The sequence below is a fragment of the Phascolarctos cinereus genome, unplaced genomic scaffold, assembly GCF_003287225.1.
Source record: "Phascolarctos cinereus isolate Bilbo 61053 unplaced genomic scaffold, phaCin_HiC Scaffold_4;HRSCAF=312, whole genome shotgun sequence".
NCBI lineage: Eukaryota > Metazoa > Chordata > Mammalia > Diprotodontia > Phascolarctidae > Phascolarctos > Phascolarctos cinereus.
In genome coordinates this window covers 675,077,680-675,097,312 of record NW_027555847.1, presented here as the reverse complement: position 1 = coordinate 675,097,312, position 19,633 = coordinate 675,077,680, and the positions used below count along the sequence as shown (strand labels likewise).

The 19,633-nt window shown below is 50.5% G+C and overlaps 1 protein-coding gene across 1 annotated transcript; it reads right to left on the bottom strand.

Moving 5' to 3' along the window:
- Positions 1-1,191: 1,191 nt before the first annotated feature.
- On the bottom strand, positions 1,192-6,408 carry LINGO3 (leucine rich repeat and Ig domain containing 3). The gene is made up of 2 exons (XM_021009039.2): positions 5,670-6,408; positions 1,192-4,025 (listed from the first exon to the last, which is right to left on the bottom strand). Exons 1-2 carry the CDS (start codon positions 6,384-6,386, stop codon positions 2,946-2,948), a joined length of 1,797 nt encoding a protein of 598 aa, XP_020864698.1. The 5' UTR covers positions 6,387-6,408; the 3' UTR covers positions 1,192-2,945.
- Between the last annotated feature and the right edge of the window lie 13,225 nt (positions 6,409-19,633).

The following is a 19,633-nucleotide window of genomic DNA, read 5'->3' as shown; positions in this document are numbered from 1 at the left end:
TCCCTGGGCTAACCAGCCTCCTTTTCCTCTTGTACTTCTGAATCTGAGGTTCACTTCACCTATCTGGGACTCAGTCTCCAAGTATAAAATAAGGGGTCTGTGTCATAAATGGTAAAGTTGGAAGGGACCTCAGAGGTCATCTGGTCCAACCCCTTCATTTTACAGATGTGGAAACTGAGGCCCGGGGGGGTTACGCAACTTGCCTAAGCTAACAGTGATAGTCAGCATCAGAATCAGGATTTGAACTCAGGTCCTCCAACTCCTGATTCATTGCTCTTTCCATTGTACCACTCTGCCTCCCTACATGATGGTCTCCAAGGCCTCTTCCTGCTTTAACATTTCATAGTCACTATGATCCTGGAGAACAGAAAGGTAACTATAATTTCTACTTTTTTATTGATAATTTTTTTTAAGTGTTCCTCCCAATGAGCAAACTTCCTGTGGTTGCCAAAGGGAGGGCTCCAGCTCTCTGACAGGAAAAGCCACGCTGGGGCAGTCAAAATGAAGAAGTGATCCAGGACAAGAACTAAATCGGGGTTGTCTAAATCTGCCCACCACCAGCTCGGCCATGCAGAATGAGGAATGAAGTCGGAGAAGCCAGCCTTTGAAGCCCCCTCAACCCTGACTACTGAGAAAGAACAAAGACAGTGACAAGCATCCCATCCCTCTTCTCCCCCTCCCCTACACAGCTCACTTAACCTTTCTGAGATTTGGTTTCCTCTGAAAAATGAGGGGGCCGGACTGGACGTGTTATAAAAAACAAGCTCCCCCCTCCTCCCCTTTTCCCCATGCTGCTGGAAGAAAGTCTTTGAAAAGCATTTTCACTGGGGGAAGGGAGGGTGTCTGCAGTGCCATCCATTACCACCGTCAGGACCCACAATCCCATGAGTTCCCATCCCACAGTTTTCACTCTATCACTATATTTTCTGAAGCAAATTGTTTCTTTCCTGGTGGAATCCTTCCCATCTCCATTTCCAGGCTCTAGGCCCTAGCTGGTGGTTTCCCTTGAGCCAAGGCCACTTTGCCTGTCCCCACTTCTTCCTCCTCCCCACTCCCGAACTGTCTTTCTCCTCTAGGGCCTAGCCTTCACCGTCCCCCAGAAGGAAGGGTGACTATCCAATCTACCCTCTACAACATACCTGACTAGTGGGTAGCATGAGCCAGTGCTGGGATCCCAACTCTTTCCCAAGACAATTGACGCAAGTTTTAATTCTTGGAAAATTATTTCCCCCATACATATACCTAAAACCTCTCTCTTTCCCTAACTTCCACCCATTCTGCCTTCTAGGGCCACAAAGAGATTAAGTCCCTCTTCCACAGGCCAGCCCTTGGAAGACTTGAAGACAGCTATCATCTATATCCCCACCCCACCCAGGTCTTCTTTTCTCTAGACTAAACATACTCAGTTCCCTTCAATTGGTTCTTACAGAGTGTGGCCTTCAATTAGTGCCCACCCTATCCAGGTCACCCTCCTCTGAACACATCCCTAGCAGTGGGGAGGTACTATACAACACCCACCCATTTCCCCTTTCCACTATCATCTAGGGTCCAGGCCTTAGTCTGGGGGTGGGTTCAGGCCTTGGGCCAGAGGCAGGGGACATGACATAGCAAAGTCAACTCAGCAACTTGAAGCAGTGACTTTGGTCTCACAGAGAAGCTCTAACCACAAAGCTAACAGACCACTTACCAGATCATATACAAACATTTTGGTGGTGTGGCAGCTAAGCTCACGTTCCTTCTACTTTGGTTTTCACTATATCAATCTCCCCCCATTCCCCCATAGGGCCCTATAGGAGAATATGAGCTGTGAAGATAGGACAGGAGATGCTAGGGGCAAAGGTCACTCTTATCCCCGTGGCTGACCTTGGGCAGTAGTGAGGGCAACTGGAGTTGCCCCCTAGGTGGAGGCTCTGGGTGTCGGCTCTGTGTTTGAGCTGTAGATGTGCTCTGAGTATGATCTGGGTGGAAACTGCATGGTACCCCCTACAAGGGCTATGAGTGCTGTTTCAGGTGGGAGCCCCCAGTGCTGCTGGTGGGCTTTTCTGATTTCTCACCTGTGTGCCCCACAAATGGCTGAGAGCTGCCACAGGATGTCTCAACCCCATCCATTCCCTTCTCTGGGAGACCTAAATTCTGCATAGGGCATGAGGAGAACAGGGAGCATCTCCTGTTTTTCCCAGAGCTGCAGCCCCATCACAGCTCAGAAGACCTTGGCTGAAAACCCTTTAGAAATGCATCCTGGAAAAAAAAAAAAGCATCTCTGCCAGAAGGCATTTTTCTGTTTTTGAGAAGGAAATAAATCCCTCTCCACCAGCCCCGGCTGTGTCTCCCCTGTTCTTCCCCAGCCTTTGAGAATGCATAGTTGATAATTTTTTTTTTAAATCAGGTTAAGGTAGGGTGGGGAACACTCACCCAGGCCCTGCAGGAGATGGGTAGATGGGAGATTAGGTTCTCCTCACTGGATGCCAGGGCCTTGAGTTTCCCAGGCATGGAAATCTCTTCCATGTTCCCTCCCCCTCAAGACACTGGGGTGACTACATGCCCCTTCCCCACATCACATTACCCCGACCAAGGTGCCACTGAGTGGACACCTTCCCCTTCCCCCTTGGAGGTCTACTCTCTAGTAGAGAGAAGGATCATAGGACCAGTGAATTTAAAGTCAGAAGGGAAGGGACCTTAGAGATCATCTGCTTGATCTTCCCTTCCTCCATTTCACAGATAAGCAAACTGAGGCTCAGAGAGGGGCAGGGACTTCCCCGAAGTCACATAGCTAGTAAATGGTAGGACTGGGATTCGAACCCAGGTTGTCCTCTGACTCCAAACCCAGGGCTAACCACCCCTCTTCACACCACAGAGCAGGTGAAAGGAGGGACCACCAGACCACCCAGTTAGGAGGCAGGCAGGAAGGGGGCTGATGGGAAGAGGTCATCCCAGGTGGCTGGGAGTCAGATCATCTTCATGTTGAATTTGCGGGCACCCCCTTGGCCAGCGGCAGCCGCGGGGCCATCTACCTTGCGGAAGGAGTACTCTACAGAGAAATTACTCTTATGTTGACCCCGGCCCCGGCTCCACACAAAGAGCAGGAGGAAACAGAAGAGGACAACGCCCAGAAAGGTGATACACCCCATGGCTGTAGACACCAAGATGGTGGTAAGGTCCAAAGGGAAGCGAGGTGGCTGGGTGTCATTGCGAGCGGCCAGGTCCCCCGCCTCACCAGGCCCCAGGGTTCGGTTGGCTCCGGGGTGCACCATCAGCGTGGCAAAGTACGTGTCATTGCCGCCGGCGTTGCTGGCGACACAGACGTAGGTCCCGCTGTCCTGGGCTTGGGCCTCCCGGATCTCCAGCGTGCCGCCCAGCAGCACGCGGGTCCTCCCGCCGCTGGCCCCCGTCACCACTCGGTGCTGGGGCGTCACCCAAGTGATGCTGGGCTGCGGTTCACCTTCAGCCCGGCAGAAGAAGCTCACCGCTTGGCCCTCGGTGGCAGTAAGGTGTTGCAGCCGCCTCTCCCGGATCTTGGGTTTGCGGCAGACAAAGTACTCAAAGAGGGTGGAGTCAGGCAGGTCCCGAAGGGCATCGCCTCGAACCTCAGCAGGCGTGGCGCAGGAGGGCAGCCGCCCATCGAAGTTGAGCGTCTTCCTCCGCTGCACGATCCAGAGGAGACGGCAGTCGCACGCCAGGGGGTTGCCATCCACGCGCAGCGTTTCCAGGGTGTTGACAGAGTGAAAGGTGCTCTCCTCCAGTGTGGCCAGGAGGTTGTTGGAGAGGTTAAGCAGGCGGATCTGCCGCAGGCCCAGGAAGGCCTGGGGCTCCACCACAGCCAGCAGAGCCCCAGCCAGGTGAAGCTCCCGAAGCCGCACCAGGTCGCGGAAGGAGCCCCGTGGCACCGTGCTGATGGGATTGTAGGACAGGTTGAGGGAGGTGAGGTAGGCCAAGTGTCTCAAAGCCGCGGCTGGCACCGCACTGATGTTGGTGTAGGTGACCGACAGTGAGCTCAAGTTGAGGCCTTGAAGGCTGCTGGCCGTGACCTGGAACATATCACAGAACATCAGAGCTAGGGGGAACACGACCTGAGAATACAGTACTAGACCTGGCAGGGCTCCAGACTTCACCTAGGTCAGCTCCCTCATTTTGCAGGAAGGGAAACAGAAGCATGGGGGAGGACGGAGAAGACTTGCTCAGCTTCAGTGGAAGAGAACACCCTGAAGTACTCTTTACAAATCTTTTCTTCTGCCATCAAAAAGCAATCACCCTTCAACTCCCCTCATCTGGGAGCACAGAATGTCAGAGCTGGAAGGGACCTTATAAATGATTTGGTCCCCAGATATCCAGTCTGCAGCCTGTCTACCACATGTGGCCCTCCTGAGATTTTTAGCGAAAAATTCTTTCCCTATTTAGCTAGCACAGAGGAATCTGTAGGGTCTAAACATCTGCCTGCCACAACAGTTGTGTAACTACCTTCTACCAGATGTCAAGCTAGCCGCCTTGGCTTAATTAGTAATTTAAATGAAGCTGAAAATAATTAAATAGATAACAAAAATCCCACATATGGATTTCTAATAATAATGTTGGAGCTAGAGGAAACCTTAGGAAAAAATGTAACCCAATCCCCTCCTTTGATACCCTTTACAGATAAGGAAACTGAGGCATAAAGCAGTGGAGGGGCTTTACTGTTCCTGGAGACGCAGATGTAGGTCCTGGGTTTGTCCAGGGTTACACAGGGAAGTTAGTTAAGGGAGAGTCTGTACTTGAAATCTGCTCTCCCTGACTCCCAGGCCAGTGGTATTTCTAATAATATCACATTTCCTCCTTGGATGCCCCAATCTAGCCCAACCCCCTCCGTTTCTAGATAAGGGAAATGAGACAGTGCGTTTTCACAGGCCTGGAATACTCTCCCTCCTTCTCTCTGCCTCCAGGCCTCCATCTTCCTTCAGACCCCAGCTAAGATCTCTCCTTCCACAGAAAGCCTTTGCCTGTCCTCCTCAATCCTAGCCTTCCCTCTGCTGTCTCCCTCGTTAGACTGTGAGCTACTTGAGGGCAGGGACTGTTTTCTTCCCATTATTTGTATCCTTAATGCTTAGGTAACGTGTCATTTGGTCACATCTGACTCTTCATGATCCCAGATGGGGTTTTCTTGGCAAAGTTACTGCAGAGGGTTGAATTTCCTTCTCCAGTAGATTTAAGTAAACAGAGGTTAAGTGACTTGCCCAGAGTCACACAGCTAGCGAGAGTCTGAAGTAAATTTGAACTCAGGTTTTCTTGACTCCAGGCCCCAAAATCTATCCACCGAGTCACTTAGCTGCCTCCTTAGATATGCAGCAAATGCTTAATAATGCTTGTTGACTTGACTTGCCCAAGATCACACAGCTAGTAGCGGATGGCAGTGTCAGGACTGGACCCAACACCCTCATTATGAATAATGAAAATGAGGTGTAGCAGGTGAAATCACTTGTTCCAAGTCACACAGGTTTTGAACCCAGGGCCTCTGACCCCAAATCCAAAGTTCTTTTTACGGCACCCCACTGCTCCTACCCCAAAGGGTTTACCTGAACATCACCCACATCGCTTCTCCAAAGAGTTGAAAGATTTTATTTTTTAAATGTAGGAACTTCTTTTGCCCCTCCTCCCTCCTTTGACTTCACCCCGCCCAGCCCCGAGGAAGCCAAACCCACCTCCTCCAGCAGGGGCCAGTTGTCGATCTCCAGATGGAGTAGACCCGGCAGGCGGCGGAAGTTGTGCTCTTCCAGGGCGGGGATGCCCAGGTATCGCAGGCGCAAAGCTCCAAGACTCTGGAGGTGCGCCAGTGACTCCCCGGAGAGGGTGGTGAGGTTGCAGCGCTCCAGCGTGAGCTCCTCCAGGGCGAGCAGCCCGGAGAAGGCGCGCTGGGAGATGAAGACCAGGTCGTTGTCCCCCACCTCCAGCCGCTTCAGGTTCCTCAGATCCTGGAACATGTGGTCCAACAGGATGACCAGCTTGTTCTCACTCAGGTCCAGCAAGGTGAGGTTGCCCAGCTTGGTAAAGACACCCGGGGGTATGAGTTTCAGCTGGTTGCCCCGCAGGCGCAGGGTCTGCAGGTGCAGCAGGTTCCCGAAGGCGCCTGGCTCCACGTGGGCGATGATGTTCTCACTTAGGTCCAGCTCCTCCAGGAGCGGGTAGGGCGCAAGGTCGCCAGGGTTGAGGCAGCGGATGCGGTTTCGGTTCAGCTCCAAGATTCGGGTCTCTGTGGGGATGCCCTCTGGGATGGCCGTGAGGCGCCTGCGGTGGCACACCACAGACCGGAGCTGTGGGGCGCACTCGCATCGGGCTGGACAGCCAGCCCCCGGAGCCCCGTTCAGGAGCACCAGATGAAGGCTTAGGAGCTGAAGCCAGCATGTCATGGTGTGGGACATGGTCTTAGGGCCTTGCTACCATTCTCACAGCACCTGGGAGAGAAAAACAGAATGTCTGAGTGTGTTCCTGGGAGGAAGGTGACAGCAGAGACGAATGTCAGAAGTTTGCTGTTACTGAGTAATTTCAGTCATGTCTGATTCTGCATGACCCCATTGGCAGTTTTCTTGGCAAAGACGCTGGAGTAATTTGCCATTTCCTTCTCCAGCTCATTTTACAGATGAGGAACTGAGGCAAACAGGATTAAGTGACTTGCTCAGGGTCACATAGCTAGGAAGTGTCTGAGGACAGGTCCTCCTGACTCCAGGGGTGGTGCTCTATCTGCTGCAGCACCTAGGTGGGAGAGCCTTTAGAACACAAAACGTCAGAATGAGGAGGGCCCTTAGGACACACTGGGAGGACCCCTGGAACACAGACTGCCAGAGCTGGGAGGGGCCTGAATATAGAGAGTGCCAGAGCTAGGAGGAATATTAGGACACAATATGTCAGGAGGGCCCTTAGAACATTTAGAGCTTTGGGAAAAAATTCCAACTGGATACGTAAGGAAACTGAGGTTTAGAGTTCTAGAACCATATAATACCAGAAAAGATTTTAGCAGTAAACAGTGGTACCGTATATTGTGGAAAAGGGCACGGACCCTGTGAGGATGAACGAGTAGGAGCAATTGAGAAAATTTGGACGATCTACATGAAGTGATACACAGTCAATAAAGCCGAGCCAAAAGAACAATGCACATGGCAAATATAATGCAAATAAACATTATGCTCACAAATACGTCAATATGGCCGATGTCGGAACCCACCTGTGGAAGCTAGAGACCATGGGCTTCCTTTCCAGTAACAAGCGACAGATGACAAGAGTGGAGATCAACCCATCCTATCAGTTACCAGTCACTACCAGATAGTTTTGCTTAACTGTTTTGGGGGAAGGTACTTTGGCTCTTTGGGTGTTTGTTGGGAAGTATTGATAGTACTGATTTTTTTTTAACATAAAGAAAGGGAAAAGCTGTATTGGAGTTAGAAGAACTGTACTCGAAGCTTACTTGGGCTAAGCCCTTACTGAGCCTCAGTTTCCTCTTCTGTAAAATTGAGAGGTTCAATTAAATGACCTGGAAGGCTCCCTTCTAGCTCTCAATTCTGTATATCCAGTTCCCATATTGTATTAATGTGGGACTTGTCCAAGATCACACAATTGTACAGTCATGACTTGGACCCTGGTCTCTTGATGCCCAATCTAGATGCTTTTCTCACTACGTTTTTGGGGGACTGGGAGGGAGCAGGGGAAGGGCCATGGCCAAATGTTTCTGATTTAGAGAAATAAGGCTGGAGGCAATCCACCCGCTACTGGTCAAAGCCCTCAGCGCATAGCTGTGGCCTCACCAGCCATCGCCTCTGCACAACCTCATTGTCTCCCAATGTCTTCCAAGGAGAGGTCATAGACCGCCCATGTTTCTGACAGCCGTCTTATCCAGACAACCTTTCAGCCTTTGTCCTTGTCCTTTCTGCCTACTGTCCTCCCTTAGGAGTCTTAGGGGCTCAGGATGCATACCACTGGCCAGAGCTCAGACAGCTAGGTAGGAAGATTATCTGGGTGACATCTGGGGGAAGGGAGGAAATCTTTCCTGGACAATCTCTCTTCCTGGAAGGTTCATCTTTTTGTTCATGTAACTTTCTTTTCTGAGCTCCATTCTGGGTCTGGCTCTGTGTTCTACATGATGGAGGACTTGGGCCTTACCCTCAGGCAGCTTACAGTCTAGCTGGGAAGAAAAGACTCCCTAGAAAGAGGTAACCAAGCATCTTGGGCAGATATGAAATGTAGTGAAATAGAAAACTAAAAAGCCAAAGCTAGAAGGGACCTTCCAACGCAGAACGCCCACTGTCCAAGCTGAAAGGAGCCTTAGAACACAGATGAGAAAAAGACAGCCAGAAGAGACCTCCAAGACCATCCACTCCAACCTCCCACAATGTCTAGAGAGGGAAAGGACTTTCCAGAAGTCAATCAGAGCCCGTGGAGGGGAAGGGAAGTTTTAGGAGCCAACATCCTCAACAATGAGAGAGGCTGGACATAAGGCCAGCCAGCCCTCCTTCCCAGAACATCAAAGCAGGCAGCGCCCCCTCTCCACCCTCCCCCTTCAGCTTCAACACGTCCACATACTCAGGGATTGCTCCCCACTGTAGCTGCCCTTTCTTCTGAACCTCTCAGTTCAGCCACCAAGGGGTGGAGATGGGGCGGCCCAGGCCAAGCTGCCAGACGGGAACTGACAGCCGATGCTGCGGCAGGGCCCTTCCGCTTGGCTACCTCCTCGCCCGATTGCCTTCCCTTTCAGCTTCACTGAGTGGCTATTTTTGGGTGTCCTGTCAGCTGAAACACCCCCAAACTAGGGCTCCCCTCCTCCCCTCAGCTAGTCTCCTCTGGGCTCCCCTTCTAAACACAGACCTCCCACCGCAGCCAGACTGGTCTCCTTATTATCTGGCACACATAATGTCAGGGCTGGGAGAGCCCTTAGAACACAGAATGTCAGAGCTGGGAGAGCCCTTGGAACACGGGATGTCAGGACTAGGAGGGCCCTTAGAACACAGGATGCCAGAGCTGGGAGGGACCTTAGAACATAGAATGTCAAAGCTGGGAGGGCCTTTAGAACACAGAACGTCAGAGCTAGGAGGGCCCTTAGAATACAGAATGTCAGAGCTAGGAGAACCCTTGGAACATGGAAGGTCAGAGCTGGGAGGGCACTTATAACACAGGATGTCAGAGCTGGGAGGGACCTTAGAACCCAGAATGTCAAGGCTGGGAGGGCCCTTGGAACAAAGAATGCCAGAGCCAGAATGGATCAGGGAAGGTTTCATTTAGAAAGTCAAGTCTATAAGCATTTATTAAACACTTACTATGTACTATAGAGGCTAGGTGGTACAGTGGATTGAGCACCAGCCTGGAGTCAGGAAGACCTGAGTTCAAATCCAACCTCAAGACACCTACTAGCTGTGTGACTCTGGGCAAGTCACTTAATCCTGTTTGCCTCAGTTTCCTCATCTGTCAAATGAACTGAAGAAGGAAATGGCAAACCACTCCAGTGTCTTTGCCAGGAAAATCCCCAAAGAGATCACAAAGAGTCAGGACTGAAAATGACTGGACTGCAAATACCATGGACAAATACTACTTTCTGAATGATGCTCAAGCAGAGCCTTGAAGGAAGACAGGCATTCCACCAGGCTGAAGGGAGGAAGGAGCACGTTTCAGGCAGAGAACTCACCAAGGCAAAAGTGTGGAGGTAGGAGATGGCATGTTTTTCCCTCCCTCTTTTAAACAATATTTTATTTTTTCCAATTACATGTAAAGACAATTTTTAGCATTCATTTGTGAAAATAAAATTTTGAGTTCCAAATTTTTTCCTCTCTCCCTCCTCTCTAAAAGAATAAGTAGTTTGATATAGGTTATGTATGTATGGCATACTTTTTGTGAGGAACAGCAAGGACAGTTTGTCCAGACCACAGCTTGGGAAGGGGGGTAACATAGACTGAGTTTGAGAAGGTTGTTAATCCAGGAGAGTGAAGGGTCAGTGTGTCCTGTACAGAAATAAACAAATTCAGTTAGGGGGTTGCTGGGTGGGGAAGTGTTGGACGTATTGAGTTTAAGATGCCGATGGGACATTCAGTTTGGAATGTCTTTTTAGACACTGGGTGATGTGGGCTTGGAGCTCAGGGAGAGACTGGAGCTGAATATATAGATCTGGGAATCATCAGCATGGCCCCATGGGAGCTGAGGAAGTCACTGCACCCACCCTGCCCCTCTCTCTTAAATCTTACTGCCTCCCATCTTCTCCAGGAAGCCTTCCTTAGACCACCTAGCTCAGACTATCAATCCGCCCCAGCCAAGCTGAGAGGCAGCCCCCTGCCTCTCATACACGTCACCCTGACACTCATCCATGCTTTACCAGTCTCTCTCCACACCCCAGGATTGCAAGGCCTCAGGTAGGTCCAGATGGTCTTCTGCTTCTAAAGATAATTAGCCAGCACGAAATGAGCAGCCACAAGGGCCCAAGCTCCCCGCCAGGAAGGATGGAGGGAGTATCAGCGAGTCAATTTAATAAAGGGTTGCTTTGAAATGGTGCTGGGACAGCTGCAGGTCCCTGAGGGTGGTGGTGGGAAGCCAGGCTGAGTCCTCAGTTTAGGGATCAAGGCAGCCAAGAGCAATGAGGGGAAAACCTGACACTGAAGCCAGAAGGAAATAAAAGTTAATGAGGAGAAAGGCCACGTGGGGCAGCAGGAAGCTGACTAGATTAGGGCTTGGGCTTCGGCGCCAGTTCTGAGCCTTGCTACCTATGTGACCTTGGGAAAGTCTTCGCCTCTCTGTAAAATGAAGATGTCGCACACATACAAAAACATTTATAGCAACTCTTTTTCTGGTGGCCAAGAAAGGGAAATTGAGGGGATGCCCAGCAACTGGGGAAAGGCTGAACAAGGTAGGGCATGTGTATGTGATGGAGTACTATATGCAGTGAGGGAAAGGGCCATTTCAGAGAAACCTGGGAAGACCTGTGTGACATGATACAGAGGGAAGCAGTCAGAACTAAGGGAACAATTTGAATCTGAAACACTTAGGAACTCTGATCCATTCCTAGACCAACTATGACAAGAATTCGGATCAATTCCAAGATTGCCACAGTTTCACAGGACCAATGATGAAGCATGCTGTTGCCCACCTCCAATCAATCAATAAACATTTATTTAGTGTCTACTATGTGCCAGGCACTGTGTTAAGCACTGGACAGAGAAGTGATGGACTCAGGCTACTGAATGAGACATATTTTTAGATCCAGCCAGTGCAGAAATTTATTTTGCTTGACGGCATGTATTTGTTCTGAGGGTTTTGTTTTTCCTTTTTTTTATTCCCCTCAGTAGAGGGTTGGATGGGAGGGAGAGAAAATAGGGTGGTTTTTTTTTTAATTTTAAAAATAGAATTTAATTAAAAGTAAAAAATAGAAAATAAAAGAGTTGGATTATATATCCTCCAAGGTCCCTTTGAGCCAAAAAAATCTCTGCTGAAGAAAGTAGGCACAGTTAGTTGGGAGAGGATGACATGTGGGGCAAAGAAGTGATTACTGGCTGTCTTCAAGCATTCAAAAGGTTGTCACATGAAAGACTTCTGCTTGGCCAGAGAGGATGTAAAGAGGATTGATGGAAGATTGATGGAGGGATTGGATATAACTAGGATGGATAAATGGCTAATAGAGAAAAATTGGTGTCTATATTTGGCATCAGAGGCCCTGGATTCAGACCCCTGCCCTCTCACTTAATACCTGTGTATGTTGGACCAGTCACTCTCTGGGCCTCAGTTTCCTCATCTGTAAGAATAAGGGAGTTGAACGATAGTCCTGGAAAACATACAGAGAGACAGACCTCTCTCCTTTTGGCAGAGAAGTGAGGGACTACTAGAACAGAATGGTGTATACACTACGTTGTGTATTTCTGCTTAATTGCTTTTCTTGGTTACCAGGGAGGGTTCAAGATGATGGTGGTAAGAAAAGGAAGGAAGGAAGGAAGGAAGGAAGGAAGGAAGGAAGGAAGGAAGGAAGGAAGGAAGGAAGGAAGGAAGGAAGGAAGGAAGGAAGAAGGAAGGAAGGAAGGAAGGAAGGAAGGAAGGAAGGAAGGAAGGAAGGAAGGAAGAAGAGTGCCCACTATATGCCAGGGCTCGTGTTAAGTCCTGCACAAATATTATCTCCGTTGGTGCTCACTACAACCCTAAGAGGGAGGTGGTATTATGACCCCCATTTTATAGTTGAGGAAATTAAGGCAGACCATGGTTAAATGACTTGCCCAGGGTCACACAGCTAGTAAAAATCTGGGGCTGCTCCAGGCCCGTCACTCTATCCACTGGGGAGGATTTTTCCAGAAGGGATTGAGATATGTAAACAAAAGACATTAATAACATGCATTTTGTTTTTAAAAATGTCTTGGAAGGGGGTTGAAGAATTTTTTTTTGTTGTTGTTTTGGTGAGGCAATTAGGGTTGAGTGACTTGCCCAAAGTCACACAGCTAGTAAATATCAAGTGTCTGAGGCCGCATTTGAACTCAGGTCCTCCTAACTCCAAAGCCGGAGCTCTATCCACTGCGCCACCTAGCTGTCCCTGAAGAATTTCTAAAATGTGCTTTTATTCCCCACCCCCAAAATGAAGGCATTAGATGAGATGACCTCTAAAATCCTCCAAATTTTATCTCATCCAGGATACAAAGGAAGCTCCTGAAGGACGAGAATGATTCTGCAGTTTTGTCTTTGAATCCCCATCCTGGCACCTAGACCTGTGTCTTCTACATAGCAGGTGCTAAAGAAATCATTGCTGATCTAGGGAGCTGGATGCATCTGGCCAGTCTGCCTGCCTGGACCCAGGCCCTGAACCCCAACGGTCATGTCCACGGGCTATGGTCCTATCCACACCTACCCTGAGTTCCAAACTACGCTCATTCAGCAGGACTATAGCACTAGCCTTCTGAATGGTCTCCCTGACTTCCCATTTAATCACCCCCACTGCCCCAATCTCTTTTGCACAGACAAGGGCCCTCCCAGCCCTGACATCCTGTGTTCTAAAGCCCTCCCAGCTCTGATAGTCCATGTTCTAAGGACCTCCCAGCTCTGACAGTTTATGTTCTAAGGCCCCTCCTAGCTCTGACATCCTGTGTTCTAAGAGCCCTCCCAGTTTTGACATCCTGTGTTCTAAGCGCCCTCCCAGCTCTGACATCCTGTGTTCTAAGCGCCCTCCCAGCTCTGACATTCTGTGTTCTAAGGCCCTCCCAGTTTTGACATCCTATGTTCTAGGGGCCCTCCCAGCTCTGACATCCTGTGTTCTAAGGCCCTCCCAGCTCTGGCTTCCTGTGTTCTAAGGGCCCTCCCAGTTTTGACATCCGATGTTCTAAGGCCCTCCCAGCTCTGGCTTCCTGTGTTCTAAGGGATCTCTCAGCTCTGACATCCTGTGTTCTAAGCGCCCTCCCAGCTCTGACATTCTGTGTTCTAAGGCCCTCCCAGTTTTGACATCCTATGTTCTAGGGGCCCTCCCAGCTCTGGCTTCCTGTGTTCTAAGGGCCCTCCCAGCTCTGACAGTTTATGTTCTAAGGCCTCTCCTAGCTCTGACATTCTGTGTTCTAAGGGCCTTCTCAGCTCCGACATTCTGTGTTCTAAGGCCCTCCCAGTTTTGACATCCTGTTTTCTAAGGGCCCTCCCAGTTTTGACATCCGATGTTCTAAGGCCCTCCCAGCTCTGGCTTCCTGTGTTCTAAGGGCCCTCTCAGCTCTGACAGTCCATGTTCTAAGGCCCTCCCAGCTCTGATAACCTATGTTCTAAGACCCCTCCTAGCTCTGACATTCTATTTCTAAGGCCTTCCCAGCTCTGGCTTCCTGTGTTCTAAGGGCCCTCCCAGCTCTGACAGTTTATGTTCTAAGGCCTCTCCTAGCTCTGACATTCTGTGTTCTAAGGGCCTTCTCAGCTCCGACATTCTGTGTTCTAAGGCCCTCCCAGTTTTGACATCCTGTTTTCTAAGGGCCCTCCCAGTTTTGACATCCTGGGTCCTAAGGGCCTTCCCAGCTCAGACATTCAGAGTTCTAAGGGCCCTCTCAGCTCTGACATCCTGTGTTCTAAGGCCCTCCCAGCTCTGACAGTCCATGTTCTAAGGCCCTCCCAGCTCTGATAACTATGTTCTAAGACCCCTCCTAGCTCTGACATTCTATTTCTAAGGCCTTCCCAGCTCTGGCTTCCTGTGTTCTAAGGGCCCTCCTAGCTCTAATAGTCTATATTCTAAGGCCCCCCTCTTAGCTCTGACATTCTATGTTCTAAGGCTTTTCCCAGCAGTGACATCCTATGTTCTAAGGCCTTCTCAGCCCTGACATTCTATGATTTTATGTCTACCCCTGAACTCATCCAACTCTAATTGTTAAAGACTGTGCCTGGCACGATCCTTTCTTCCCTCTGCTTCCTTCCCCAAGATACTGTCAGGCATTTTTGCTAAGATGAGAATAGTACATATTGTTTCCCACCGGAGGGTAAAAGATTTTAAACATACAAAACCAACCTAAAAAGACTCCCCAGATGTCTGCCGTAGTAGCACCAGGCCTGTCTAGGGTCTTGAATTTCAGGCCTGAGAGTTGCAGAGAGACCTGGGAACTGAGCTCATACCTGAACCAAAAGTCCCCTCTACCACTTAATTGGCAAATGGCCACCGGGCCGCCGACCCCCTGCTTCACTCTGGGATGGTTCTCATTGTTAGCAAGTTTTCCCTTCATTTACTCCTAATTCACCTCTTTGTAGCTTCCCGCCTGCTGTCGAGAGATCTGCCCTGTGAGATCAAGCAGCACAGATCTAATCTCTTTCACATAATAGCCTTTCAAGTGGTGTTGTTGTTCAGTCCTGTCCGACTCTTCATGACCCCATTTGGGGTTTTCTTGACAAAGATCCTGGAGTGGTTTGTCATTTCCTCCTCCAGCTCATTTTATGGATGAGGAAATGGAGGCAAACAGGTTAAGTGACTTGCCCAAGGTCACACAGCTAGCAAGTGTCTTGAACTCGGGAAGATGAGTGTTCCTGACTCCAGGCCCAGCTGCCCTATCCACTGGACTGCCTGCCCCCCCGCCTTTCAAATATTCAGCCACTAACTAGCTGGGTAACGACGGGCAAGTTACTTTAGCTGTCTGCCTCAGTTTCCTCAACTGTCAAATAGGGATATCGGCAGCGCCGACCTCTCAAGGTTATGAGGACCAAATGAGATAATATTTGTGAAGTGTTTAAAACAGCACCTGGCACATAGTACAAACTTATGTAAATGTCAGCTTCTATTATTATTATTTTAGACTAAAAACTCTATGATGTTTTGATTCCAACTCTAAAAGGGTCACACACCAGGTGGCTTCTGGGGAGACATCTCTACACTGTAAAGGCGCAGGGGGGCAGGGCCTGGAAAGCACCAAGTCCAAATGAGATTTATTGGTAATCCTATCTTAATTCTCCCGTTGGGGACATAATCCTCCCTACTCCCCAGCCATAAAATCCCTCTCTCTGTCCCTCTGGGGCTAACAATCACTTTCTTTCTAGGTCATTCCCTTCCAAGAGTCCACATGCCCAAAGGCTGGGGAAGGTATACAGCCGCTGCAAGTTGGGGCTGGCCCCAAGGGATCCTGGAACCCCGGGCAGCCACATGCGGGGTGGGGTGGGGGTGAGCCAGGCAAGAGGGTACCCCGGAGGGTAAGAGGATGTGTGTGTGTGGGATGGGGACTGGACCGGCTGCTGGAGAAATACTAGAACCTCAGCGCTACAAGGGACCTTAAATCGGAATGTCAGAGTGAACGTGGCCCCAAAGGAGCCATCAGGATGGAGGGTAGAAGGGGAGTCAGCAGCCACCTAACCCCCTCCCCTTCTTTGACAGATGAGGAAACTGAGGCCCAGGGTCGGGAATAGGGACACATATCTAGAGCTGGAAGGGACTTCTGAGGCGACCTAGTACAACCCTCCTCAAATGTTTTACAGATGAAGAAACTGAGTCCCAAGGAAGTCACATGATTTGCCGAAGATGACATGGACAGGGTCAGAGGTGGGATTCGAACCAGGTCCTCTGAGTGCCAAATTCAGCATGTGAAATGGTACTGTGGTAGTTCAGTCCCCTCATTTTACAGATGAGAATACTGAGGTCCAGATGACTTTGTCTTCTTGACAGACCAGTAGTGGAACCCAAGTCTTGTGCCTCCAGGTCTCTTCCCTAGGTCCCACTGGCTAATTGTGGCCCTCCTCCACAAGAAGGTTTGGGGTTGGTGTGGACACAACCTCTAGATGCTTTGCTTCAGATGCTGAGGGACCACTGGAGGCTAGGCTGTTTGCCTTCCCCTTCCCCCTTGGCATCTCTTTCCCTCCTCTCTCTCTCCTTCCTCCCCTCTCCCTTCCCTCACTTTTCTCTTCTCTCTCTCTCTCTCCCTCCCTCTCTCTCCTTCCTCTTTCTCCCTCTCTCTCTTTCTCTCTCTCTCCTCTTCTCTCTCTCCTTCCTCTTTCTCCCTCTCTCTCTCTCTCTCTCTCTCTCTTCTCCTCTCTCCCCTCCCCTTCCTCAGTTTTCTCTTCTCTCTCTCACTCTTTCTGCTCTCTCACTCTACCTCCCTCCTTCCCTCTCCCTCCCCCTCCCCTTCTCCCCCTTTCTCCCCCTCTCTCTTTCTCTCTCTTTCTCCTCTCTTCCCTCTCCTCTCCCCTTTTTCTCCTTCCCTCTCTCCCCCCTTTCTCCCTCTCTCCCTCTCCCTCCTTTCTCCCCCCCTGCTCTCTCTTCTCTCTCTCCCCTCTCTCCCTCCCTCCTTCCCTCTCTCCTTCCTTCCTTCCCTCTCTCCTTCCTTCCTCTCTCCCCTTCCCCCTCTCCCCTCCTTTCCTCTCCCTCTCCCCCTCCCCTTCTCCCCCTTCCTCTCTCTCTCTCTCTCTCTCTCTCTCTCTCTCTCTCTTTCTCTCTCTCTCTCTCTCTCTCCCCCTCCCTTTTTCTCCCTCCCTCCCTCCTCTCTCTCCCTCTCCCCCCCTTTCTCCCTCCCTCCCTTCCTCTCTCTCTTTCTCTCTCCCCAACCTGCCTGGCTGATCCCTGGTTCTGCCTGTGAACTTGACTTCCCACCTGAAACCTGTCACCAGCAGCTCACTCAGCGCCTGCCTGCCTTCCAGAAGAACAATGTGATAGAGGCAGGGCCACCTCCCCCCAATTTTCCTCTCCCCCCACTGCTGTGTCATGACTTCCCAGGGGGAAGAGGGCTGGGGAGGAGAAACAGAGCTCCGCCATACCCATGCCCTAGGCTCCCAATGTGAGGGTGGGTGGAGGGGGGAGATGTAGGAGCAGGGATGAGGAAGCCTGAGACCTAAGAGCCAGGGAAGCTAGGGGACTGACATGTGTTACCTCTGGTACATTCTTGTGGGATGGGGGGCAGAGGCTGCAGGGGGGGAGGCTGGGAATATCACTATCACTCGGCATAGCTGATGCTGTTGTCTTTTCTTGGAGCCCTGGGCCTGGGCTTAGCTGGAGAAGGGCAAGGAGAACCCCTGGGAGGTTCCCCCCAATGAAATACAAATGCCAATCCTCCTTTGGACCAAAGGACCACAGAGCTGCCCCAGCTAGGGGTGTGTGTGGGTGGGGAGGTGGGGAGATGGTAGTGCAGTGGGAAATGGATCTAGAACGTTCCTCCTGAATCCTTTACCTGAGGGAAATTAAATGTAAACACTTTATAAAGGGCTTACTCTGATCTAGGCCCTGTGTAAAGTCCTGGGGATCCAAATACAGAAATGAGATGGTCCCAGCTCTCAAGGTTCCCATCTTAATAAGGCAAAGCAAGCCATACAGTGCAGGGGGATCTGTTTTAGTCTGGGAAGTCACAGGAATGTGAGGGTGACCAGTGACAGGTGGGAGGTGGGGGAGCAGGGTGGGGAGGATCCTAGGGCAGGGACAGCATGAAGATGGCCTTGTACTAGACCTGGATCAGGTTAGAGGTGAAGCCAAGGGGGAAAGTAGGCATCAGGGGAATGTTGGATTCTCTATCCAGACTCCAGGACAAGGATTCTTAACTTGGGGCTTGGGGGGGTCCGTGGATAGTTTTCAGGGGGTCCATGAACTTGTATGGAAAAATGATGTCTTTATTTCATTATAATTGGTTTTCTTTATTTTTGCATTTGAAAACATCAAAAGGGTCCAGGAGGAATCCTAACTGGGTCTCACATTCCACCCTAAGACACCCACCCCCAACCTCTAGACTCAGCTGGGACTCCCTTTTCCTGCTCCCCTAGGATCCCTGACCGAGCAGTCTGATGAACGTTGGAAACAATGGCTCCTGTCCATTCCAGGGTGATAGCTCCTGTAGCACCCAGAGAATCTACATGGCAGAAGTGGGGGCAGTCGGCAGAAGAGAGGTCTGGCTGAGGGGGATGTTTGAGGGAATAATGCTCCCTCTTTTCAGGACCTGGACACTCTGACTCAGAGGCTCCTGGGGAGTTTCAGGGCTGACCCTGCCCTCAGTTCCCCCTACCCCCCCAAACTCTGCCTCCTTGGCAGGAGCCCGAGCCTCTACTCAGGGTAGGATCAATTCACTGTCCTCTACCTGATATAGCTGGCATCCACACTCCAAAGAGGCCCTTGCACTTTTCCTCTGGGTAGGATGGGGAGGGATCACCCTGCCCAAAGCCTTGTCCCTGGGCCCCGCTAGCCATCTGCTTGGGAAACAATGGATAGCTAGCTGATGCTCAGGTCAGGCTGGCTGCTGCCCTCACAGGGACCTTGGCAGGAGGGAGGGAGGAAGGTTCCCAGGCCTTGGAGTGGGGGAATCCTCCCTCTCCCGACCCTGGGGTCAGGCACTGCATCACCCCAACTTCTCTAAAATTACTTTAAATTCTGCTTAGGAACAGATGGCATGGAGACCCTGGAAAGCAGGGAAATTCAAGGCAAAAGCTGCTGCCTTCCCCTAGGCTGGGTAGTTCAGAGAATCTAATCCCCTTTCTAGGGTCCTGGTGAAGCAAACTGATCTGAAAATTTGGTTTAGCCCTTCTTTACCTATCAAGCCCTGATCTGGTTGTCCCCCATGCTTACAGTGCTCTCCCTTCTGGCTTCATCCAAGTCCTAGCTTTTAGCTCACCTTTTGCAGGAAGCTTTACCTGACCCCTCCCAATTCTAGGGCCTCCCCTCTGTTGATTATCTCCTATTTCTCTTGCCTGGGGGCTTGTTTATACATATTTGTTTGCATGTGGGCTCTCTATTCAATTGTGAGCTTAATGAGGTCAAGGACTGTCTTTTGCCTTTCTGTAAGTGACTTGTCCAAGGTCACCCAGAGAGGTGGGGAGCCCCCAGAGGAGTGATTTGAACCAGGGACCTCCTACTCCAGAACCAGCACTCTTGCATGCTTCGTGCCCTCAGCGGCTGCTGCCCCAGTCCCCTGCCTTCCTTTAGCCATTCCCTTGCATGTCTCCAGGTAAGCCTTGTACCCTTGTCACAAATGTGCCAAATCCAAGGTCTCATGACATCTGGGTCTTCAGTGAAGTCCCTCGAAGTCCCAGCAGCAGACTCCAGATGTGACTACATAACGTTCTTACTTACTAATTAATTTCCCCAAGAGATAAAGTCACCAGGGCCTATGTCTACCCGGGATACTCCATAATGAATTGACTGATAATGCCTTGCTTTGCAAGGGAAAAAAAAATGCTTTTCCACTAGGGACCACGGAATCACAGAGCTAGAGATGATGAGTCATAATTTTACAGAAAGGGAAACAGAGGC